This window comes from Equus caballus, chromosome 1, assembly GCF_041296265.1.
Source record: "Equus caballus isolate H_3958 breed thoroughbred chromosome 1, TB-T2T, whole genome shotgun sequence".
Classification (NCBI taxonomy): Eukaryota; Metazoa; Chordata; class Mammalia; order Perissodactyla; family Equidae; genus Equus; species Equus caballus.
The window spans coordinates 153,909,273-153,935,923 of record NC_091684.1 but is presented as its reverse complement, the minus strand read 5'-3'; the positions used below and the strand labels follow the sequence as shown (position 1 = coordinate 153,935,923).

At 35.7% G+C, this 26,651-nt stretch overlaps 1 protein-coding gene and 1 long non-coding RNA gene across 9 annotated transcripts in view; one reads left to right on the top strand and one right to left on the bottom strand.

Annotated features, from left to right (window-relative positions):
• SECISBP2L (SECIS binding protein 2 like) overlaps positions 1–23,398 on the bottom strand; it is a 47,929-nt gene extending 24,531 nt beyond the window's left edge. For 2 of the 6 annotated variants that reach the window (XM_023617793.2, XM_023617814.2), the window contains exons 1-8: positions 22,860–23,121; positions 14,812–14,990; positions 12,584–12,908; positions 10,788–10,923; positions 6,832–7,061; positions 6,527–6,551; positions 5,866–5,981; positions 155–289 (exon numbers count right to left, since the gene is read on the bottom strand). In XM_023617793.2, coding sequence (XP_023473561.1) covers positions 155–289; positions 5,866–5,981; positions 6,527–6,551; positions 6,832–7,061; positions 10,788–10,923; positions 12,584–12,908; positions 14,812–14,990; positions 22,860–22,883 — 1,170 coding nt within the window. In that variant the 5' untranslated portion in view covers positions 22,884–23,121. Of the gene's footprint in view, positions 1–154; positions 290–5,865; positions 5,982–6,526; positions 6,552–6,831; positions 7,062–10,787; positions 10,924–12,583; positions 12,909–14,811; positions 14,991–22,859 lie in introns of all 6 variants that reach the window. The other 4 variants (XM_023617800.2, XM_070236859.1, XM_023617805.2 and 1 more) reach the window with 3 other exon arrangements.
• LOC111767829 (uncharacterized) overlaps positions 23,131–26,651 on the top strand; it is a 64,833-nt gene continuing 61,312 nt past the window's right edge. For 2 of the 3 annotated variants that reach the window (XR_011426705.1, XR_002799700.2), the window contains exons 1-2: positions 23,131–23,290; positions 23,741–23,876. This is a non-coding gene — a long non-coding RNA (uncharacterized lncRNA). The remainder of the gene's footprint in view (positions 23,291–23,740; positions 23,877–26,651) is intronic. The other variant, XR_011426712.1, reaches the window with a different exon arrangement.

The following is a 26,651-nucleotide window of genomic DNA, read 5'->3' as shown; positions in this document are numbered from 1 at the left end:
TACACAACCAAGATAAAAATGAGTCAATACTTATAAGTAATTTATAATCTAATAGTGGAGTCACGTTAAAACATAAAAAGTACTTATAACATAAGAAAATTAACTTCTTAATAGGAACATTAGCTATAGCAGTTTACAGAGTTTAAAAAAATACCTCAAAATACAAAGACTCAGAATTTGGGTTGCCTCTATGAGATTGACTGGGGTTTAACTGCTTATTATCTTGTCTCTTTTGCAAATTCTGTCTTCTTTCAGAGGAAGTGCTATGTCCTCGGCATCTGAATCCAACCTAAGTAAACCCCAGAGGAAAAAAAACTCTTACTATTTTTAAGTAAATGTTTTATAGAAGTATAACATACTTACAGAAAAGTACACAAAGTGTGCAACTCATTTTCATAAAGTGCGTAACTTATTATAAAAGGTTAAAACTTTTGACAAATAATTATAAGGAAAATATGATAATTAATGCACACTACTTTATTTTTTTTCCCCTGTACATGAAGATTTATATCAGCTTTACTCATAATAGCCTAAAACTGGAAACAGCCCAGACGTCCTCCGTTAGGAGAACAGTTAAACTAACTGGTACATCCATACTATGGAACAGGAGTCAGCACAAAAACGAACTAGTGATATACCCAACAATCTGGACAAACCTCCAGAGAATCATGCAAGTGAAAAAGGCCAATCGTAAAAGGACTATATGAGTTCATTTATACATTCTTAAAATGATAGAATTACAGAAAGGGGGAACAGATTCGTGGATTCTAGGGCTGAAGGAGAGGCTGCTAGAGAAGGGAAGGGAGTGTGGCTATAAAAGGGCAACATGAAGGATCCTTGCAGCGATGGATCTGTTATGTATCTTGACTGAATCAATGTCAATATCCAGGTTGATATTGTACTATAGTTTTGCAAGATGTTACCATTGGGAGAAACTGCACATTACCTTTTTATTATAGTGTTATTTAAGCCTTCTAGGATCTGTCGTTTTATTAAAACAGAAAAAACAGAATTCCTGGGAAAGATTAAAAATCTTGTTTCCAAGAAAATAATTTAAGACAAAAAAAATTTCCTCAATCACATAAATTATTGCTATTGTATTAACAATTTGCAAAATGTCCAATTGTCATAGAGGCAAGAAAAAAAACACATTAAGCATTTTAAGAATCTTAAGACATTTCAAGTTCCCTCTCTTAAGTAGCCAATGCAGCTAACAAGGAATGTCTCGTCTTAACCAGGATACTTAGAAGACATGAAAAGTACGATCTTTATTATGAGTTACCCAAAAATTCTAACAATAAACACAACCTGAAACAGACCTGGACAGAATGTGCTGGTATACAGGCTTTATGAAATCAAAAATATGCACACAAAGACCTGGAACCACCTAGCAATTCCCAGGCTAAGCAACTGGTCTAAAAAGACTTGCTGATAAGAAATAGAATTTTTATACTCTTCTGGGAGGCAGGCTGTATGGCAGAACTATAGACCAGAGGATAGTCATACAGCAAATTTAATTCTTCCTTAGAACACGCACCGTGACAACTGGTCTACTTCCTATAACCTGTAAGTACCAGTTAAGAAAATACATAACTTGCCAGATACCCAACAGTTTCTTGGTTTTAAAAATTTACTTCATTTTAAAATAGACTCATGAATATGGATAGTGAGATGGATAGGGTAATACATATGTGATGAAGCACCTTTCAGTAAAATGTTAGACAGCATCTAGCTAGTAGCTATATGAACGCTCTCTGTAAAACTATTTCAACTTTACTGTCTGTTCAGAAATTCTCATAATAAAACATTTTTAAAATTGGCTCATGAAAAGAAGCTCATACACGGGTGGTAAAACAAATGCAATTTACAATGTCCAGGTACTAAAGAAACAACTTAATTCACGTAAATTATCAACACTGAAATAAGTACTAATAATCAAGCCCCAAGTTAGGGATGAATAAAACAGCAAGAGAATAATTCTTAAGTGCAACTCATTTCTTTGTACAGTCACTATCACAAAAAAGTAAATGCCAACCTGCCCTTCAAACAGCACTAAATTACATCAAAAAGTAAGCCTTATTGTAAACCAGAGTTAGAATATATGCATTAGTGTTGTTACAAACATTAAAACAATTTTTTAAAAAAATAAATGCAACTTGATTCTTGCACTTGGAGACATAAAGCTCCAGCATTAAACTAAAACCCCCAAACTAATGGTCCCAACCAAGTTCATGAGGACTAAGTATGTAAGTATTTCAATCACCTCTTGGAATAAATTAACAGTCTCATTTTTTTTTTAGGTCTTCTAAGAGAAAGTGTTTTTTTGATAAAAAGTGGGCATACAGAACTGAACAAAGCAGAAATATATATTAAGATTCAAATACATATTAAGATTCTTAAATGACTGGCACAAAATTAATATTAAGAGATTTACGCTTTCACACTGTTTACATAACAAAAAAGAAAAAATTACTAGGACTTGATGTATGAGGAATATGCACAAATTTATTTTGGAAAACTATATTACTCTTCTGCAGAATACAAAAAAATGACTCAAAAATAGGAAGACATACTGTTTTTTGCATAGAAAGACGCCATATCATAAAAGTAATCCATTTTCCCTAAGTTGATAGATTAATTTAGTGACCAACATAACAAAAGATTTCAATATATAGTGGAATTTAATGGTGATAAAAGTGGTTATCTCAAATCAGCGAAAAGATGGGGCTTTTCAATAAATGGTGTTGGGAGATTTGGGTAGCCACCTGGAAAACATAAAATAGGACCCATATCTCACACCATCCACCAAGAAAAACTCCAAATGGAATAAAGATTTAAATGTAAAAAAACAAGAGCATAAACACACCAGAGGAAAATTGGCAAATTCCTTTATAACTGTGGAGCACAGAAAAGGTTTTTCTAACTACAATTTAAAACCTGGAAGCCATTAAAAAAACAATAAAATCAACTTATAAAAATAAACTTCTCAATACACTTTAAAACATAAAATAAACTTGTGCATGGCAATAATAATGAGCAAAGTCAAAAATAAAAATGAAAACCTAGCAAAATATTTGCAACTCACATTATAGACTAAAGGCTCCTAGAAATTTTAAAAATCTGCTAAGAACTTGATCCAACTGATTAAAAAATGTACCAAAAGAAGGGAATAGATCAAGACACAAATAATGAGTAAAGGATATGACCAGGTAAATTCACAGAAAAGTACAAACAGTCTTTAACCATGGAAAGATGCTCAACTACATTAATACACCAGTTTCCCCTAACTGGCACAAATCCAAAATCCTGAAAAAACAGAACTTCTGGGGCTATATGGAAATAGACATTCTCCATACTATTGTTGAGAATGTAAAATGATTCAATTTGGTCATATTTACCAAATGACAGAGATGACTACCTTTTCACCCAGCAGTCCCTTATCTTGAAATTTATTATACTGCTGTACATACATATTTTCTAAATGACCCTGCAGTATGTTTATAACAGCAATAGTTTACAAACAACTTAAGTGTCCATCAACAGGACTACAGAAATTAACAAGAATACATCCATACAAGATTAGGAATTGTTAAACGTGTGGAAGCCCTCTACGAATTAACATGGAAATGTCTCCAAAATACATTGTTAAGTGATGAAAGCAGAGCACAGAACAGAGTGGATAAAACATAATACACATACTTGTATTTACTTATAATGACATGAAGAAACTCTGAGAAAATACACAAAAAAACTAAACAAAGTGGGATAGAGGTAGGAAAGATAAGGGGATATGGATAAAAATGAGATTTTTCATTACATCTTTTTCATCTTTTATTTTTCAACCTATTCACAAAATAAAACCAGTTTTAGAAACTTAAGTTTTTAGATTCTGTCCATTGTTTAAATTGAGGCTACATCAGAATTTAGAAAGAATCCACCTTTTCAAATGTTAAAACACTGGTAAAAATATTAAAAATCACTGCATGGTACAGTAGTTAAAAGAGCATGGTACAGGTGCAAAAATCTGATAAATGGAACAAAATAGCTCAGAAACAGCACCTAAGACATAAGAAATTAGCTAATGACTAAAAGGGCAGCACAACTCAGAGTAAAGAATGAATTACAACATTAGGACAATCAACTAACTACTTTGAAAATCGACATCACTATGTTATACCACGCATCAAAATAAATCTCAGATAAAAATCCTAAACATTATGCTATAAAAAAGTAGCAGAAAACACAATGAATATTTATTTTATTTCTAGAAGACTTTTTAAGCCTAAAAACAATCAGAAATTGCAAAAGGGGAAAATATTTTGACTTAAGATTCTGCGTGTCAAAAATCAAACAAATACAAACTTAAGAAAAGTGTAACAAAGCATCAGAAGTAGAAAAGAAAACAAACACACTGTTCAACTGCTGGCTCCAGTTCTTCTAGAATAAAGAGAGATACAAAGTAAACAATATTTAACATTATTTGTATTTGCATAATTTTCTTTTTTGGTTCTTTTACCATTCTTCATCAGTTTTGAGGCAGAGATAAAATGTTTCTCCATATATATCAGCATTATTTCCTCTGTACTGGACTACTGATAACCAAGTTAACAGTACCGAGACTGCAAATTTGGCAGGTCTAGCAGTTACAATTTGAATGTAAAATTTTAGCCCTTAACTAAACATTTTGTAGATTTTGTTTATGTAATCTATAGAAACAATTCTTGTTTTAGCTCTTTTCTTTTTAATCAACTAAAGCTACACTACCTCACGAGCCTGCCACAAACCCCACTGACTCATTTTTGCAATAATCATAGAGAAAAGGGCATTATTCTGCTTGTTTTCCTGACAGCCTAAATAATGTTAGGGTACATCTGAAGTGCTTTATTTCAGGGAGGAAAAGGAACAGGCAAGTATTTGGTCTATCTAATCCATTGGTAACATACTCTTATTTGAGATTATCCACAGATTTATTCATAAGATAACTTTAATTTCTTAACTAGATTTAAGGAATCCAGGGAATCTATTTAATTCATTGGTAACTTACTCTTATTTGAGATTATCCACAGATTTATTCATAAGATAACTTTAATTTCTTAACTAGATTTAAGGAATCCAGGGAATCTATTTAATTCACTGGTAACTTACTCTTATTTGAGATTATCCACAGATTTATTCATAAGATAACTTTAAATTCTTAACTAGATTTAAGGAATCCAGGGAGTCTATCTAAAAATTGAAAATTAAAAATGCTGACCACTAAACAACTCCCTGATTTCATAGACAACCAATATAGGAAGACAGTTATTGGAAGCTCACAGCAGTATATAACCTGCTCTGCTGTACGAAGCCAGAACTAGCTCCCCAAGACCAGGAAGCTGCCCAGTCAGGCCACACTACAGCATGAGGCAGCAGTCATCATGGCCGAGCAGCAAGCACAGAGTGTGGCTCGTAGTATTTATAGTAAAGTAAAGACACGTGGAGAAGGCTGCATTCGGGCGCCCAAAGAATCAATATTTAACGTATGAAAATGATTTTCATGTCAATAAGTCATGGCAGATGAAGCAGGATTGGAGGGTCTTTTTTTTTAAAATTATGAAATATCCAAATAGATTTCTTAAATATAAAAAATGGTACAATATACACCCATGTACACAACCCCTTCATTCAACATTTTGCCATTCAGTTTCATAATTTAAATAACACTTTTATTGCTAAGCCATTTTAAAGTTACAGATATGATATCTTACTTTTACATAATTCAATATGCATCTCCAAAAATTAAGGACACTGTCCTTAAAAACCACTATACCATTTACAATAACTTATCTCACACTAATCAAATGTCTCCAAACTAATTCAAATTACCTGTGAATTATTTCTCTGTTCAGTCTGCCTTCCACCTCTAGAAAATGTCTGATTTTTTTCCATCCAAGGTTTTTTCTGAGTTGCCTGGCAAGTTACATTGGACCAATTTACACCACCTGTAATAAGTGAGATTTAAAAATATGACTTACTTATAAAAGATGCCGAAACCTAAACTGCGACCTAACTTCATGTGTGCCATGCATCACTTAGCAACAGGGGCACATTCTGAGAAATGTGTCGTTAGGCGATTTCGTCACTGTGCGAACATCATAGACTGTACTTACACAAACCTAGATGCAATAGCCTACCACACACCTAGGCTATACGGTACTAATCTTACGGGAGCACCATTGTATATGTGGTCCATCACTGACACATTGTTAGGCAGTGCATGACTCTACTGAAAATCAGTCACTATAAATGTAATACTGGAAATTTTTCCATAAACTTTAAGTGGTACTCCAAGTCTTATCTTGCAGAATACTTCCAGCCATATTTTCTCAAGGTTATCAGCAGAACTGCAGTACTTTCAAATTAACTTGAATCTCTTTGGGAGATGGCTAAATCTTCTGCAACATCAGCAGGCTTCCTACTTAAAAGCAAAATTCTGACATGGACAAAGAAGAAAGTATAGCAAAAACATTATGCAGGAAATAAGTACCTGTACATATAGATGATTCCACATGCTAAAAATAGAAACAAAAAAGATGATTATTTTCCACTTGTCAATACCATATACCTTGCAAAACATTTTGAAATTCAGTCTAGCATGAAGCATGCTTGTTACAATCTTAGAAAAAACACTTCTCCACAAATGAGTATTTTTCATATTAATAATAAAATATACAAAAAACATTTTTAACTATCCTGTTACTATTGAAATTGTTAAAAAACAGATACTTAGGCTTCAGCAGAGGACACAAATATTGACATAAATAACTGATAAATCAAAGCAATGTTACATACACTCATGGTGCTAGAATCAGGATTTCTCAAAGCCCCTGCTGCGGGCTGGTTGTTGCTGTGTTTGGGGCTGCAGTAGCCACTATCACTGTCAATGTCCGCTTCGCTAGCCCCCTGCTCACTAGAGGATTCCGCAGTAGGGTGGGACGCTCTTCTCCTCCTGCCTTTGGACTTCCAGAGCATTGTGGCAGAGCTCTCAGAAAGAGACTTGTTAGCGATGTCTGATGGGAAATCTACAAGGCAAGGAAAGTGTGACAACCCTTTGTGAGGACCAAATTGATAAACTCTCGTTAAATTAACAGTAAGGTTGTAAGAACACAGATATCTAACTTTGTAAATGGTAAAAACTTTTCGAAAAGATCAAAGGTAAGATGTTCCTTTGGTTTATAACACATTGGTTTATAACATGCTTATTATGAAAAGAGAATATGTGCATAATTAAAATATTAAAACAAACCACCATTACCCATTTAAGAAAGAGATCACTACCAATCCTTTGAAGTCCACTGCATGCCCCCCTACCACCACATCTCCTTCCGCCCCCAGAGGTTACCTGTACTCTGAATTCTGTGTTTATCACTCCCTCACTTTTTAAAATAGATTTACCACAGATTTTTGTGTTCCTAAAACATAAAAAATGTAATTTTGCAGTTTTAACTTTATAAAAATGAAATCATGCTGTACATATTCTTCTGCAACTTCCTTCCCACCCCTCACCCCCTCAACACTGGTTTTGAGATTCTGATGCATGTGGCTGTAATTCATTAATGTCACTGGAATCTAGTGTGCCTGTCTATGAATAGACCATAACGTATCTACCTCTGTACCACCAATGGGACAAAGGTTGTTTTTGGGTTCTGCTATTAAGAACAATACTGCTGTAAACATTCTTATACAGACAGGTTATGCATGCATGTGTAAGCTTCTCCACGGAAAATACTGCTGAGCCTTAGAGGATACACATACTCGACTCAGTAATACCAAATCACTTTCAAAGGTGGTTAAAACAGTTACACTCCAACAGCAGGATATAAATATCCCCACTGATCACATTTTCACCAAATATTCGATACTGTCTTCTAGGCTATATTTTTTGCCAATTGTTGGGTATAAATAGACGGCTCAATGTGGATTTAATTTGCATTTTCCTGCTTAATAATGAGGTTGAGCCTCTTTTCTGATGCTTTTAACCACTAACGTTTTCTCCTCTGTGAACTATTTCTTAATTTTACTTTTGGCTTGTTTGATTTCTGCCTATTTTTCTACTGAGTTTTCTGTTTCTTATTTCTGTATTTCACAAATTGTAATCGCAAGATATTAAAAAAACAAAAAACAAAAAAACTCTTATAATCTCCTCTCAACCCAACAAATCACAAGTTTTCCTTTTTCCACCCTTCTGCCTATATATAATTTTTATATAGCCTCAACGTAATTTTGAGTTGTGCTCTGTTTAATATTATGTATATGTTCTTCATACTTATAATGGAAGAAGGCTCCATATTATTCCATTGAGTGGATATCCTGTACTGTTCTTGACTTGTCATCTGTTACTGGACATTGGGAAGTTTTCGGTGTTTTTGTTGCACGGCTACAACGTGCATCTTTAATCAAATGGTCGCTTTTCTTTCTAGGGGGAGACTCTATTTGGATACATTCACAGAAGTGGGTCAAGGAAAGATTCCTGTTGTCCTGCCAAAATGTTCCAGCCCTCCAGCAGAGTGTCCCAGAGGCCCTGAGGACAAGGTGGGATCATTTTCTTATTGATTCATATGAATTACTTCTATGTCCCCATACTAATCCTTTGTCAGTTATAAGAATGGTAAAAATCTTTTCCAAGTTAGTGGCTTATTCTTTCACTCACTTTTGATAAACAGAAATTCTTAATTTTAGAAATTATTCCCTCCCTGCAGTCATAAAGATATCTGCCTATATTTTCTTGTATATGTGGTTTTCCCATTTAAGTCCTTAATCCATCTGGAAGAGATCTGCAAGGGGTAAAATCAGGGATCTGTAATGCTATCTGTCATTTTCCACATATGTGTTTCCACATACATGTGAGTCTGTTTCTGGGCTCTGCGTTCTGTTTAATTTTTGTGCACTGTATTTTTATACAAACCTCTAGGAATTAGATAGCTTCAGAAGGCTTGCTATCCAGAGGAAAAGCTCTCTTCCAGAGATGGATGGCTTTTCTCAGGTCAGTGCTCCTTTACTACAGAATCAGTTTGTCAGATTCCCCTAAAACACCTATTGGAATTTTGATTAAACTGCACTGAATCTACAGACTAACTAGGGAAAAATGACATTTGAAAAATCAAATTGTCCTGCATGAACATGATATTTAGGGTTTTTTTTTTTTAAACACCCTATGATAAAGTTATAGTTTTCTGCATAAATGTCTTGCACATCTTTTGTAGGGTTTGTTCCCAGTAAGTATATTTTTGTTGCTATTGTAAATGGCATCTTTTCTTAAATTTTGTTTGTTGGTAGCCCACCAAAATGCAATTAACTTTTGTATATCTAGCTATCTTACTAAACTCTTATTAAATAATACGAGCTTGTGCTTAAGTAAAAATTTGTTACAAATACGTTTAAACTATATTTCATTCTACCTGTGATTGATCTCAATTAATCCTCAGAAATTAAAAACAAAGTAAGAATAAAAATGTTGCTAGAATGTGCGATTATCAGAATTTGAAAATAAAGAATAAGAATACTGATAGAAGACATAATCTTCTACTCAAATTACACTTTCACCTTTCTATTTTCAAACTGTTATGCCTCAGAAGGTTGTCTTTGTGGTCACTTAATGAGCAGACTAAAAAAGTAAGGCTAATTTTTAAAAACAGTCCCAGGGTTGAAAGCACACAGAAATGGGTCACCATGACTAGGAACAACCAAAACATAGAAAACTTTCTAATATATAACATTGTGATTCTTTTCCATAGCTACTCCAAGCACTGTCAGTCTGTTAATCTTACTGCTTTATGCCCTACAAATCACACAATGACTGTACTATCACCTAGATTGTTTTTTAACTTATTCCCAGATCCTTTCTTGCTCCTAACGGAGCTAAGCAATTGTAAAAGGATAACTGAATAGATGCCCAAAAGAAAAAGTACAGCCCAAATGAAAGAAAGTATGTGCCATCTAATTCACTTCAAGCCAGACCACATTTGAGTGGAAACTGCAGAGGGATATAAAAAACGAATGTGCCTTTAAACAGGTCTAACTCTTGGACTTGAATTATTAACAAGGATTTTTTTAACTAGTGTCAATGACAATGGATGAAAGGAGACAGACATCTAATCTCTACCTATTAAGCTGAGATCAGAAGTACAAATTGGAATTTCATGATATAAACCAGAAAATAGGTAGAATATTGCAAGACTATTAATTTTTATCTATTATCAGGATAAAGCTTTGTTATTTAATGTTATATAGTACTCTAAAAAACTTGTGACAAGATGATATCCGACTAGTCCAAAATTTTTGTTTGATAAGATATAAGTGTCACTCATAGATTTGGTTCAGATCTATGCTAAAATAAGGCACAGAAAACTTGCTAAGTTCTTTCTAGAAAGATACTATCGGATGTTAGGAGGTTTTGTAAAGGATTTTAATCTAGTTAAAAAACATGTACAATTTTGATTTCTACCAAAATGAGTCCCTCAAATTTCTACAATGTCTGCAAAATTCCATCTCTGATTTCCAAACTGCTTCGCTACTATAAGGGAATAAGGAAACCTCACACTGCTTAAAATTGTACATAAGCCAGCAAGCAAGCTGAAAGAACTTTAAGGACATGGACTGGTTTATCCTTCCTAGAGAATTTCACAAAGTGGCAGGATAAATGGAAAGATGAAAGTCTAGAATCCTGAAAAGTGGTATAGTCCACAATGATAAAGTCAATGCACGACAAGAGATAATCAGTGAGGTACATATAAGAACTCCTGCCTTACCAGTTTGCTGTGAAGCATCTACCAGAAGCACAATTTTTGATCGATTATCAGGACCTGCTGCATTTGTCTCTTTCTGAGTAGCTACATTTTTCACCAATGGCCTTTTGCTTTTTATGTGCTGTTGTAAAAGCTGCTGCTGATTTAAATTAAAAAAAAAAACACATTAAGATCCTACTCAATAAACTCAACATTATAAAATACACATCCACAATAAAATACACCTAAACGTATGCTCCAAATTAGTGGTTCCCAATCCATGAGGAAATAGGGTTACTGTGTTAGGATTTCATGAAATTATCTACAGCCGATCATAATAGGCTAAATAATGTATTATACACACATTTATATATTATTTTTCAAATAACCATTAACATGACTATGACTAATAAAATATGAATCCATTTTTGTTACTTGTATTTTTAATTTTCTCAATAATTAATGAACAATAGGAGTATAATCATCTCATAAGAGGGGCTGTAAATTTTTACTTAAAAGGGTAATAGAAATGGTGGTAACTTATCCAAAAGCTAAATTTTAGTTTTATAAAAGCAATGAAGTACAGAAGAAATTTCTGCTGTGAGTTTAACAGGAAAATATAAAATAGCTGATCCTTTCCTTCATTTTTTAAAATAAGAATATTCATCATTTAATAGCAATTTACATAACAGAACTCTGAATTTAACTTCCCAAATTCAAGTGCTGGGAATGCACTATGAGAAATCATGTTTCTTCAACATTTGAAAGTTATGTTCTATTATCTTATTTCCAGTACCTATTTCTTTTCATTCTCAGAGGTCCCAAAAGGATTTCCTTTGATCCAGTGTTTCCATGAATGAAGACTAAAAGCTTTCCAAAGCAACCTCTGCTGCTTATTTGTATTTGAATTTGTAAAAAGTACGCCAGAAGACAGCAAAGACTTTTCACTGAAGAAGCTGGGCTAATGCAATCTAGAAAAGCATCAGCTCCTTAATGATAGAGTCATAAGATGCATCTAAGAAGTCACTCTGCCTTTATTTATTAGCTCAAAAGTGCTGAGAAGAAAGATGGTTTTTCTTCTGTTTGCTTTGATATTAAGGCCTCAATAGAAAAGTAACCTTTTAGTTAAGAAACAGATACCTAGATGAACCTCAATTCTCTTGGGATTTCAAGATCTTCATGTCTTTTTTTTTTTTTCAGTCAAATGGCTGGGCCTGGCTAAAGGTGGTTTCACACAGTTATCTCTCATTTTCTTCAGCCCTAGGAGACCCTGTGTTCCTATAATATAGTAAAGCATCTCTTGAAGAACAAACTGCTATTCCTGCTAAAAATTCATAGAATAGAAACAATGAAGTTGAAGGCAGTTAACAAATCACAAATGTTCTTTCCCATAATATCTCCTGCTGAATTCTGAAGACTGAAATATCCTGAAGTACATTAGCCATGCAACACTGTTAGCAACAGAATCCAAATTAACCACTTATTAATACTGGTGTCACTTGCACACCATGCAAAAAAGTGCACATGCAATTTTTATCACTAAATTAAAACAATTTGGAAATATTTGTGCACTATGGTTATGTAAAACTCTCTGAAGGAACTTGATGACTGTAAATCACATCACCAATTAAGAATGAGGAACAATAAAAAAACAGGAAAAATTATTTATAAATGCTATACCCTTGACTATTTTTTAATAGTGGATGAAATGTTTTACAGTAAATTCAGCATTAAAGGTTAATGAATTCAAGTAGCAAATTACTTACACTATTATTAACAGAAATATCAAACATTAAAGCCAATCAAAATCAGTCACTTACTTTTGGTACCACTGGTCCTCTGTTACTGTTTCTGCTTCGATGACTGGACAACGGGAAGACCTGTCCAAGCTGATTTGGACGCTCAGTGCATTCTGTGGTTATAGTATTTACAGCATTTGCAGCCTGAAAGGTGTTGGAGTAAGGCGTAGGAAAAGGATGATAGAATCCCATAACTTGGGCACATGGTGCCGGCATCAGCTGATAATATGTATACTCTGTAGAAACAGGTGGCTGAGCAGATATAATGGGGTAGGCAAGGTATGGTCCTGCAGGGTTTGGATTGGGCTGTTGCCATCGTATGTCGTTGTTATATAATGGAAACTGTCTGTAAAACCAAATCAAAAAAGAACAAATCTGTGACAAGTCTAATAGTAACGCTAAAGCAAAATCTCAACTCATTTTAATAATAAAAGAAAAAACAGTACAGAAGAGTGGCTTCATAATAACTCTGAAAAAGGAAACAAAATTATCATCTTACAAATTTCTCTTGTATTATTAGAGATTATTACGTACATGTAATAACAATGTAAATGACAGTATAAAGGAATTCATCCTGCTACTTTTACTGCATTCCAAAATTTTAAAAGTACATACCATTCTTATTTGTAACCCTGCCCTCAACCTCCTCAAGATATTTCTGCCTAAGAGTAAACACCTAGCTGCTGGATCTGCCAACAAAGGCAGCCCAAAGTCCCCATCCAATCCTAACAACTACGACAGGCTGCTGCAAAAAGCAGGGTAAGGCGATCATTATAATGGGTGATTTGATTCTTCCACTTCTTTTTCGTCAGTTCAGTCCCAGGGCCTCCTATTCCTCTCCCATACTCCCCTAACCACCTAGCCTAGTCCAGCTCTTTTCCTGGCTCCCCTCCTTGGCAATGGAAGCAGGCTCGAGGTCCAAGGGAAAGGAGAGAAGAAAAAGACAAGCCTGTCCACTGCCATCTTATCCCTAGCAGCAGAGCTGCTTCGAGTGCAGTTCCTATAAAGCCCAGCAAGATCCTTCCTCTCTCAGCAGTCCTCCTTGCACAGGGGTGCTGCTGCTAACTGAGGGGTAGTGGGGAGTGGGAGCAGAGAGCTTTTCCTCACTACTCCTGTGACAAAGCAAAATGGAAAAAAGTTCGCTGCCATAATTCTAAAAATATTTTTAAATAATCTGCTGGCTGGCTTACTCATGAATTCTCAAAAATTATCTGGTAAGAAAAATTGAATTTATCATACTGTACACTTGGCCATTATGCCAAATACAAAAACAGTAGTATTATATTTAGTTTACAAATCACTTCAAACATAGTCCAATACAGGTCAAAGATTTTTAATATAATGGTAACTTCAATTGAGAAGGATCCCTTTGCTTCTACTATTTGTCCAATCCTGAAAACTACTGAGTTTCAGATTAACTTGAATATTTAATATTTGAGAAAGTAGTTTTAGTGGTCTCTTCTTTCATACATCCAGAATTTCTCAAAGAGTGTGCCTTGGCACACTAGTGTACCACAATGGCTTACAGAAGTAGAAAAACTGATTGCCTTAGCTGTCAGGGGTAGCTGGGCAGAGGCTACAGAAGTACAATTTCTGTGTGATATAACTTGAAAGAGGCTGGAAGTACTTTTATACAGGAATAAAATGAACTATACCAATGAAGTGCTAATCATTCAGACAGTCTAAGCAGAGTTAGGAACGCTATCGTGACTCTCACAAGTTACACCCTAACCACTAGGTCACACGTTATCTGAATTGTCAACATTTTGCTAAGTCACCCTGTGACTATATAGCACGGAAGCTAAATTTAAACCAGAATCGGAGTCGAGAGATATACGCTAACCATAAAAGCTTCAAAGTTAAAGTCTATCCCTTGGTATGTTCTTCTTATGCCAGACTGCCTTGGTAATCATGATAAGATGTCTAATCTCAAAAAAGGGTTTCCCTTCACCTTTTTCTGAATAATTCACTCCTCCCTTTGAGATAATTTCAAACAAATCTCAATGACTTATTATAGAAGGTATATCCAAAGAACTCCATTTCCCCTCAGAAAAAATGAGAAAATAATCCATGTCAACAATCTTCAAATTTCTACATCATTTGGTTTTACTTACTCCTCTTACAAAATAAAGAAATGGTTACTGTTCAAAAGTTACAAATGGAAAAAAATTAAGAAGTATGCTTTGCCAACTTCTGTATTTTCCTATCCCTTGTCCCCCCAAAAAGGAAAACAACAATAAAGAAATTACCTATTGGACTGGTTTTCCTGCACAAACGGATAACAAGTAATCAGGTAACTGGGAATTGGAGTTGGTTCTACGCCAGAAACATTTCCATTCTCATTTGGGAGCGCCATAGGGATCATAAAGGTATCAGGATTCTTCTTCTGGGGGATAAACGGCTCCACCTCAGCTGACAGCTTGACATTCTTCAAAAAGAAAGTGAAACATGTTACTAACAAATAAGCAAAACACTTAACACGAATTCACAATTTAATAATAGAAGAGTCAGTCTTCACAAACAACAATTAGGTCTCTTCTCAGAATTCACAAAATATTCAAAGGAACAGCACCGTCAAATTAAAATAACTTCATATGATTAAGCTATTTACACAAAGCCACTGAATAAAATAGGGAAAAACTTATCAAACATTACATTTCAATGAAATCATTTCTTATGTAACCAAAGCTGTTAAAACAATCAAGAGAACACGGAAGTCATACCTCAGAGTCCAAAAATAAAGCTGGTAGTAAGAAATCTAGCTCTTCAGACTAAACAACGTGTTTTTAAGTAAATTTGTTAGGGGAAAAAAATTATTGAACACAGCTCTGAAGGACAATTACTTTATATTTGTTTGAATAGTCTAAAAAACAGTCTATTTCTGTTCATTTCAGGAAATTAGATTAGTATGCTTAAATTAAAAGGAAGGAAAATGTCTAAGATGAATGAAAAAAATACTTAAGGGGAAAAAAACTTCCGGTTCACAGTTAAACTGGGAAAAAAATGAGTACTTCAGTTTCCCAGTAGAAAAGGTGAGCAAACTAAATTATTGTAGAATATGTATTCCACTTTAGTTTATTTCATTTTTTTGTTATAATAAATCTACAGAGATTTAAAAGACATATTTAAAAAATGAAAGCATTTAAGGATGCCCATGGGGGTGACAAACTATAAAGAAAAGTAAACATGATCTATAAAAGTCAGCATAAGAATTACTCTTAGCAAAGAGCTTGTGATGGGGAGGAGGCACCTGAAGAGTTTGTGGGTACCAGGCAAAGTTCTATATCCTAACTTGGGTGATACTTACAAGGTGGTCACCTTATAACAATTTATTTATCTATACATTGGTTTTATGTAGTTTTCTTTCTGTGTTTGTTATATTTAACAACAAATTTAAAAATTTAAATTAAATTAAAATTAAAAATTTAATTATGAAAAGAAAAAATCTACAGACACACTCTGCAAAAGCAGAATGTTAAAAACCGCATAAATATTACAATCTAAAAAGATATTAAAACACTTCTTAAAGAAACCAGTAAGTGAAATGCAATCCAATGTTTCAACCACCCAAATCAATTACCTCAAAGCAATAGTCCTAACTAGAACTTTATCCCAACAAATCCATTAGGGTGGTATTTATTATAAGTTCCCACCAAGGCATAGTCCTCAGAATAAATTTCAGGCATGTTTTCTCACAAAAATAATCAGTAACAAATCCAAGCAATTCTAAAGACAACACTTGATATGCTCAATATACAGCATTTATTCATAAAATTTGTTCTCTAAAAAGAGTTCACTGTAAATATTCAGAAATGCTTGTTAAAGGGGGGGAGAAGGAGAAGAAATCTGAACTATAGGGCAGTATTAATTCAATATCCTTCCTCCCAACCTGATTTAACTTTGAAGTCTACTTGTGTACTATTAACTAAATCTGAAGTAGATATAGTAATGGCGCTTACAAACATCTGTGAACTGAAATTGGTTTCCTGAATTTTAACACAGGAAGCAAAAGCTCCTTCAAATGCTAACAGTATAAGTCAGTAATTTTCACTGATAGTCATTAGAACTCAAAGCTTATTTATTTAAGGTACAAAATATCAACCTAATAAATGTTTCCCCAATTAGGGAGAAAAAGCTGATTTTCAGTAATGCACAGATAATGGAAACTTGCTTTATATAGTTCATACATACGCGTAACAAGAGGGAAAACCTAAATCGCATTTTAACTACACTAAACCTGTCATTTTTAGAATTTCTTTTAAAAATCAAAAAGTCCTTTTGAAAATATGAGAACTCTCTGAATAGTTTTATAAATCTGGACTAGAAGACATTAGGATTTTTTTCTTTAAAGCAAGCAACATGGTTACATCAAATTCTCAGTCTAACATGAAAAAAGAAACAATATTAATATAATCATAAAGAAGTAAGATAAGCCAAAAATAACACTTTTCCTAACACCCACCCCCCCAAAATACCAACTCATAAATTACTTTGGTAACAACAAATTCAAATTCTTGCTCAAGTCAAAAGTTGCAACAAATTTTTTATACCTGGTTTCATCCGTATTTTACTGTACAAAAAGTGTTATGCACAACTTACAACTAATGTTGCACACATACACAGTATATACCTTTAAATATTAAGGTTTGTACTGGTTTCTATTCTAAGTGCAATTCTAGATATCAGAGTTCAACAATAAAACTCACAAATGCTGAAATGATCCTTTGTTTTTAGCAAAAAAGAGAAGCTGCTGTAGTCAACAGCTGCACAAACAGAAGATGTCACTAGTAGGAACAGACTGGCAAACTTTCTCCTGTAGTTACAACTCTGGTTTTCAAAGTTGCCTACTGTGACTTTGGGGCCTTCAGTATCATACATCAAAATGCAGGATCTGTTGTTCTCAGGCCTGAAAAGTAAGGTTAAGATCCCAAACTATTCTTAAAATCCCATATATAAAGCCCATATAGACAATATGTTAAGTAAGCAACAAATTCTGGCAATCATTCAATTATATAAGTACAGAAATTAAAGAAAAACGCCTTACTTACTGGACATAAAACATTATGAAAAAATTAGACTACTTACTTCATATGATGATACTCCTCAGTTTGAATTTCTGTATTTAGTCTCTCTACTTTTGCCAAGATCTATTTTTTAGAAATCAGAAATTTTACAGCAGAGCTGTGTCCTTAAAGAATGTAAAATACGAAATAAGTCTAAACTACACAGGACAAAGTCTAACTATTCCTATACTGCTATTTGCTTTAAAAACAAAAAAACTATCTACATAGTAAAATTATCTTTATCTTTCAGAATTTCAAAATGTTCTAAACTAATGAAAAATCATAATAAGCTCAGAAACCTGTATTTGAAAAAAGAGATTTAGTTTCCCATCCTTTTAAATTTTACATATATTGAAACAAATGTCAATAATAAAATTTCTTTGATGTGAATAATCTAGAAAACCCAAGAATTTATCAGAACTTGAAACTATAAAAACTTTATTTAAAAGAGTTTAGTGGGCAGCCCTGGTGGCCTAGTGGTTAAGTTCAGTGTGCTCCACTTTGGCGGCTTGGGTTTGGTTCCCGGGAGTGGACCTACACCCCTTTGTTGGCTCTGTTAGTGGCCAAGCTGTGCTGGCAGCCCACATACTAAAAAACAAAGGAAGAGTGGCATGGATGTTGGCTCAGGGCCAATCTTCCTCAGCCAAAAAAAAAAAGAGCTTATTAAACAAATGCATTCAGATCATGAGAGCCTATATAATTCCACAAATACACATGAAGCACATGTTCTGGAAAGAGCACTGTACTAGACTGGTTTAGGGAAAATGGGTAAACATTACTATGAAGCACACATCAGCAGGAAAGGCACACTAAACCCCTCTAAGACAGAATCTCCAGAAGATGCAAATAATTTTCCCAGATTAAGCAACAGAAAAATGACACCCACTTAAAATCAAAACTGAAGTAGAACATAATAAGGCACCCTCCCACAGTGAAAATTTCAGTATATACCACACACCCACAGAAAAAAAACAGGACCATGCAAACCCTCAACATTCTTTCTATGTTAAGGTAAAAATATGATGTATCAAACATCAAGATATTTTACATCTCATGGCCAAAGATAAAATAAATGTCTTCTGAAGGAAAAAATGATTAATGCTTAAGAAATATCTGCTGGCCGTCCTGTTTTCTCATTGGAATCGCTTATACTGAAAGTAAATCACTTGCCAAAACAAATTGCAGGAGTTACATATATATAAGTTGTGCAAGACTTCGAAAAACACTGAGGAAAAATCAAAGTATTTAACTTAGACTCTGCCCACTTGCTTTGCTATCCAAACGTTTCTCCCTTTTTCTTAAAATAAACTGCATCTAATCCTGTTAAAATCTCATGGTATTTATCTAAAAACCAGCTTTCTAAATTTGATAGTAGTTTTTGGATTATCTAATTTATTAATTTGTTTTTACATTTATTTTCTCTCTTGCTTTGATGGGGTTTTCCTCTACATTTTTACCTTGGATGTTTTTATTTTCCTTTTAAAAAGCACTTACGACTATGCATTTGCCCCAGAGTATAGCTTCAGCCACATCCCACAGATTTTCACATGTAGTATTTTATTACTTTTTCAATAACCTATAATTCTACTTTTTTTATTTCCTCTTTCATTTAAAAGCTTAGGGAAAAATTCCTTTTTAAATTTCCAAATGATATTTTCACTGAATGAGCATTATTCACTTTCTTTTTTTGATTATAAAAGCATTATTTTTAAAATCTGTTAAGACAGTCATTTACCTATATCCATAAAAGCCAACTATAAGTATTACTGAATAATAAACATTTTATAGTATCTTACTTAGAATATGTTTAGTTTGCAGTGTCGATATTATTTGAAGTTTATAAATTATTTAAAGGAAAGAATTCTAAGCCAATAATTTTGTATCTTTATTGGTGAAGAGCACTTTGCATGAAGTCATACGTATTTGTTACGTTTGCTTTTCTAAGAGTTAAAGACATTAGTGATCAATAATTCTGTAAATTCTTTTAAAAGAACTTATCTAATGTTAATGAACTAAAAATTAAGCCAATGTTTAAATTATTTGATAATACAAAAGAGTCTGTAAACCTCAAGTGTTCTGTCACTGCTAAGGTCACCGTTTATTTAAAAAAAAAAAAAAATCTCAAAACACTGTCCTAAATTTCCTAAAAATAGAAACTCTAAGCCTTTATAAACAAAAGGAACTCCATGATTTATTCTCCACATCCCTTTACTCCAGCTTTTTTTTTAAGGACAAAAAAAAAAGAGCATTATACCAAGTAATATCTGTCCTTAGAATATCTAACTCTGGCAGTTAAAATTAAGCTACTTGTTTTGATTTAATACAATCTTGCTAAAAGAGAATACTCCTGAGATTTTCTTCTAGTCATAACATTCTTTCAAATAGTCATTATTGCAATTAAGGCTATTATCTAACACACATCCCAGTAACTTACTTTTTATAATCTTGATCAACATATACACAGTTTACCCTTTTATACAAAGATTTCAGATTTTAAAAAAAGAGGTAATTCAAGTACAACAACATGAATGCCTTCAGGCAAAACAGACAAGACTTTTTTTTAAAGTTACACTTGTGCAATACTCCAAAGATTTCAATTAGGTTAAGATAAAATGCAGAAAGTAGTCCCATTAGTGCTGTATTTTGTTTTTCATTGCATCAAATTCTTGATTATCCAGGCTAGTAGGTGCTGGGAGGCAGGGACGATGACAATGTAAAAGATAATCTAAAATAATAGTTCCCCACCCCTGCCAAAAGTTTCAGTATTTTCCATTCTCAAGAATGACCTCTACTGACCTCTCAAGAAGACCTCTATTAAATGACTTAAATTGACAAGTCGAGGTTTATTCACTATCCATTCCCCACTTCCCCTATCTGTATGAAGTACCGCTTTTTAAAAATCAAATTTCTACGAATTACTAACCACTACAATATTATGAGTAAGTTTTAAAGCTGTAGGCATGCCCAGAAATTCTGAATATAAACCAACAGTGGTTTAAAATGTATAAACAAATGTTTTGTGAGTAAAAATGGAAATTTAGCACATATCACATATACTTTTAATGACTTTTACCTACCTAAATTCACTTCATTGGTCAAAATATAAAAGTAATATTCCAAATAACCTGGAAAAGCCAGTACATTACTCTATGGTATAGTGGAAGCAATCAAGAACTCCAGAAAGTTGACAAATCTCAGTTTGAGTCCCTAATCAAGCATTAAGTTCATGGTTCTTAGCCTTTTTTTCAATGACAGATCCTTTGAGAATATGATGAAAATAATGGAGTTTTGTCCCAGAAAAATGCTAACATAAAATGAAGCACACTCCTTCCAGGTCATCCGTGGACCCCTGAATTAACTGCCTACAGCCAGAACTAGGCAAAGTAGCATCACTTTTCTGGATCTCAAGTTTCCTGTGAGTATGTGGGGGGAGGAAGGGGGTGGTTCAAATCATGTCCTCAGTTAGGGTTAGGCTAGGGAAGAGGTAGGAGGTACTGGAGGGGAAAAAAAGGAAAAAATTCCTCAACAGAAAACCTACATTCATGATTTTTTTCTAACCCTTAAATTTCTACAAGGTTTTAATAGGTTGTGGACTTCGAAAAGATATAGGATGAAAGAGAAAGAGGCTCTCTAGTTTAAATAATTTGCTCATAGCACTTGCTGTTAGATAATCACACACAAAGAGCTTTGCTAAAAGTTACCATCTAAACAGTTAATTACATTTCCTTTGGATGAAAGGAACCATAAGTATACATATGGTAGCATTACTGGTCACAGTTCTGGCATCATGGCGAGGGACCAAAATGTTTAACTTTCATTAGTGACACATATACAATAACGTCATTCAAGAAAATTTCCTATTCATTTGTCAGGCATTCTTGACAGATACCTTAAAAAGAATTGTTCTTCATTAAATTGGATATAGGCTGTATACAGAATACTCTGGGTCACAGGAAAGCCTGTCTATACTTGCCAAGAGGCTCCAATCAATTTTGCCTTGGTAAATCCAGGTATTGCTTCATAAAACTCATCTGTATTTTCAGAGTGATACTCACATAAAGCCTTTATTTAAATTAAAGCTTTTGTAAAAAACAGATATACACAACTAGGAAGCTGTGTTCTGCCTGCTAAAAGAGCACGATTTCAAAATCAAAACTGGCTCTGACCAGTTACATAGATACATATACACGAATTTGGGAAATCTTATTTATGCAGGTGCTAATTATGCATTTGTAAATTAATTAGGCAAATCACTAGTTTCTTTTTCCTTCATCCATCTGCCTAGTTCATCACGGGGCAAAGCTTTCCAATGACGAGGAGAATGGACAGTAAATAAACTTTAACTTCATCAAATTAAGTCGTTTCATAGAGATCTCAAGAATGGAAACTACTGAAACTTCTAGGGGGTAAAAAACTATTACTCGAGGCCATTTTTTACATTGTCATCATCCCCACTTCCCGACACCTACCAGCATGGATAATCAAGAATTTGATGCAACTAAAAACAAAACAGAACACTTACATGGGACTACTTTGTGAATAGGAAAACGGGCTGCTCGCAAATGAATTCATGCTTCGGGTCCTACACAATTAAAACCTAAGTTCGAATTTTAAAAAATACTAATTTTTGCCAAATAATTAAAAGGGCAAGGGAAAACCGTAGTATTTCATATCTTAAAGGGAACATCTCCTTAAAACCATTGCAAAAACAATGCTTCGCTCAATGAAACATAGATCTAAAGAGCCCGTAACCCCCCCCTCCCCCCTTCATCTGTAGCTATCACACATTCTCTGACAGTCTTTCTGAGTGAGAAGCCTTCAAAAGCCTTTCCACCTTGAGAACACATTCCAGAACTAAAAGGAAGGGGGGGGGGGGGAGTGAAGGGGAGATTCGCTGGAAGTTATAAAACCTCCTCTCGGGGAAGCACGGACAACTTGGAGTCTTCTGGCCCCTTTCACCAAGCCAGGGAGGAAGGGCAAAATCGAGTCCGCAGCCCGGGGGGTGCGGGAGGTGGGTGGTATCCGGGGCTGGAAAAGCCCCCACGCCCGAGACAGCATCTGGAACAATGCAGGAGAGTGGGGCACCGCCAGGCTCCCAGGCAAGGAGGGATCTGCACCCGCAGGAACCCAAGGGCCCCGGCCGTCCAGGCCCACGCTCGGAGACCAGGGCCCGCCCGGGAAGAAGCAGCGACCCCCGAGCCCCAGCGCGGCCGGCCCAGCCCGACCCCGCGTACCTGGTCTGCGGGGGCTCGGTCCATGGCGCCTGCAGCCGTACGCGGCCTGCGTTAGTCGACGTGCAGAGCGCCTCGGGCCGCTTTCTCCATGGCCCCCGCTCGGCTCGAGACCAGGCTCCGGACCGCCGCCCCTATCCGGCTGGCCTCGACAGAGTCCGGCTACGCCACTGGCCCAGGAGGCGGCTCCAGCTCTAGGAGATGGAGGAGGCGGCGGCAGCAGCCTAGGGGAGGGATCATCTGGGACGGAACCCGAGGAGGGCCCAAATGGGCGGAAGGCGAAGTCGGAAATGGCGGCGCGGGCAGCGAGAGGAGGGGGAGGGGACCGAGAGGGCCAGTGGGTTGAGGGAGCGCGGGCGGCCTGAGCAGGAGGTGGCGGGCACCGGAGCCGGCAGAGCTGGAGGCTGAGGCCGGGTGGCGATTCCTAGGAGCAGGTGCCCCAGACCTCTTCGCTTTGCTCAGGGTTTAACTGCCCCTCTGGACTGTTCAACTGAAGGACTGTCAGGCCACTCGGACACCCGGTTCCAGGCTTCACAGGCCACTTCATTATCCCAAACCACATGTTAATGATGTTGGAAGAGCTTTTAGCTGCCCGCTATATGTATGATTCTTCCTTACATTACCTAGATAAAGGGAATCATGATCGTAAAGGAAAAGACCACAGAAGGGTCACCAGAGGGAAACTGAGTCAGGAGGCTCCACGAATTTATTGATTAGGTGATTCATTGTTTAGGTCCAGGCCCACCTCTAGGCTCACCTCCAGGCTGATGTCGCCTATCTCCAAATTTTACCCCGAGTCTGTATCCCACCGCCCAACAGGTAATTATATACTCCGGTATGTTGCTTTTTCCACTGGACTTACTGGTTGTTCCTTTTATCTCCAGTTCATTAGCTCCTCGAGAAAAGAGACTGCCATGACACTGGACACTTGGTAAGCATGGCAGATTCCCCCTGGGCATCTCATCAGACACACCCTCTGACCCTTCCTGGAAGAGTTCTTGCTTGCTGGTCAGCTTCAGGGTGAGGAAGAAAAATAAAAAGCTATATAAACTAAATTATACTTAAGTGAAGGGAGAGAGTAGAGGTGGCTCCTTCTTGGGGGACTGGTGTGGAGTCACAGCTGAGAAAGAGAAGTTTAAGAAGTTTGCTTTGTCAGGCTTCAGGAGACATCAGTAAAGATTTGAATTGCCTTTTCAAGTTAGTCCGGGTTGTTAATCTGGTTTACTTTGAGTAGAACTCCAAGAAGAGGCTGGTCTGTGAAGCCCCTAACTGTACACACGTTTATATTTTCACCTGGTGAAAGGAGCTATATTGCGTCATCAAGGCTTACATCAAGCCTGGCAGTAGAAACTGTTTTTAAGAAGAAACATATATTTAGATAGAGATCTCTCATTTATTTAGTTTTAACTCTTCTGCCTCTTCAAATGCTATATATGTGTGTGCAGTGTGTGTGCATATATACCTGTTTATGTGGTTAGGTTTCACGTGTATGTATGAATGTTACATACATGAACATTTCATGTAATGTTAGGCCCCTAGTGTCTATCACTGAATGCTGAATGAATTTAGGTTTGCTCAGAAAAACTAAGCTATTTATAAGATGTAGTTATATAAACTAACAGATGATCATCCTCCTTCACAATTGAAAGATAAAAAAGAACTCTGAATTTTCACAATGTTTCCCCACTGGTGGTCTCAAGCCATAAGCTACTCCCATCTGAGTAAAAAAGATAATAATAATGCAGTAATAATGAAGTCATAAAAATACTACAGTATTTTGGTCTTCTTTCTTCTTCTAGGGAATGATCTGAGGAAATTGGATAGGATCTCTAAGGATTTTTCCACATTATAGGATTTTTATGACTATGAAATAGTTCTTGTTGAGAATCTTCTATGTACAAGACATTTAAATTTTAAAAACAGAATGATAAGAAATTGTAAGAACAAAAATGTCATAATGCCCTTCTTTAACGCAATCCTAGAAAAGATTGCAATAGCTGTTAGAAGGAAAAATTAAAATCTATGAGGAAAAAGAAGACAATTTTAAAAATACTACATTTTGCAGATTATATGATTGAGTTTTAATTAATTATCTCATTCAGCAACAAATATTTAATGTGCCAGGTGCTATGCTAACTATTGGAGGTGTGGCAGTTAATAAGACACTGTGAGGGCAGAGACTGTGTTTGTCTTGTGGGCAAGACATATATTGAACAAGTAATTACAGGTGAGCTGAGTGGTGTGAAAAAGGAAGTTCATTAGGTTCTAAGCAAAGATCTGAAGAGTGAGTAGGAGTTATGATAAGTGAAGGAGATGCAGTAGAAAAGTTGTTCTAAGAAAAGGAAATGGTATGTGTCAGGACTTTGAGGTAGGAGAGAGAATCCAGCATTGGTTCTTAAACAAGCTCATTCCTTGAAATGAGAGTTCAGACGACAAGGATAATACAATATAGCAAGGCATCTGAGGAGGTTGGAGGGGATAGGATACAAAAACCAAGGGAAGAAATTGGCCCCAGATGGGAGTAGGGACGTGTTGTCCATGATAACAGAGGAAAGGCAGAAAGGATGGACAGGACTGCAGATACGTTTATGAGTTGAGGGAATGCCTGTCCAATGGCTCCTATTTTCTCAGTGAAGTAGGAGGCAAGGTTATCTCCTGACCATGCAGGGAGGCAGAGTTGTGATGATCGTGCATTTGTCAAAACTCAGCAAACATATATGTAATTAAGACTTGTGCATGTCATTGTATGTAAATTTTACATCAAAAGAAAAAAACTATAAACAAATATTGAATTCTAGTTTTAACAAATGCCTGTACCTATGTAACCCAAATTTCTATCAAGATGCCAAATGTTACCATTACCCCCAGTGGCTTTTAGAACTTCTCTACTTCTATCAAATGTTTGTCTTATTCACCGTCGTATCCTCCTACCTATATCAATGCCTGGCACATTGCACGTGCGTCATAAATATTTGTTGAGTAAATGAACATGTGATATAATATTAAATCAGGATCCTTTCCTCCAGGGTTGGGTTTTGTTAGGCATGTGCATTTTATTGAATGAGCAGGATTCCGTAGGATGCAAACATAGAATTCTTTGATTTTTTATTCTGCTGTCTCTTCAAATTCTCTGAGGGCTACTTCTTTCTCTGCCCTCAATGAAATCTCAATGAAGGGCACGCAAATTTCATTCTAAGTTAAAGCTTTTCCTTTTCCCAAGCTCAGTTGTGCTTCAGGATGGAAGCCTGTGGTGAGAGATGTGACACGTTCCACTTTCATTTTCTACCTTTTACATCTCCACCTCCTCTACCTTCACTACTCACTGAGTAAGCTTTTAGATTCCTACAGGTTTGGATTGTGAAGGAGAGGGTGGCAGAGCTTCTCAGATGTCTCAGATGTATAACAGACGTGAAATCACTTGTGGGCAATCGCTTAGGACCCTAGCCCTCAGCCCTTGGACTTCTGAGGGTTCAACCCTCTGCTTGATCCCTTGGGGGCTCAGCTAGGCAGCCCTCTTAGCTGGGATCCCTTTTAAAATGGCTTCAGGCAGAATTCTCCCCCACCAGTCTCTGGGAACATTTTGCTACACTTCATTTATCACATATCTATCCATCCATCCCTCTATCTGTCCAATAATCCATATTATTTTTGGTGCATAACAAAGTAAATTGTTGACATGAGTACACTTTCCCCTGGAAAAAACTCTTGTATCCACAGTTGGTGAAAGTGCAACTTGTTTCTCTCTCTCTATCCTGCCATTGGTTTTCTCAGGAAAGTATCCGATCCCAGATTCCC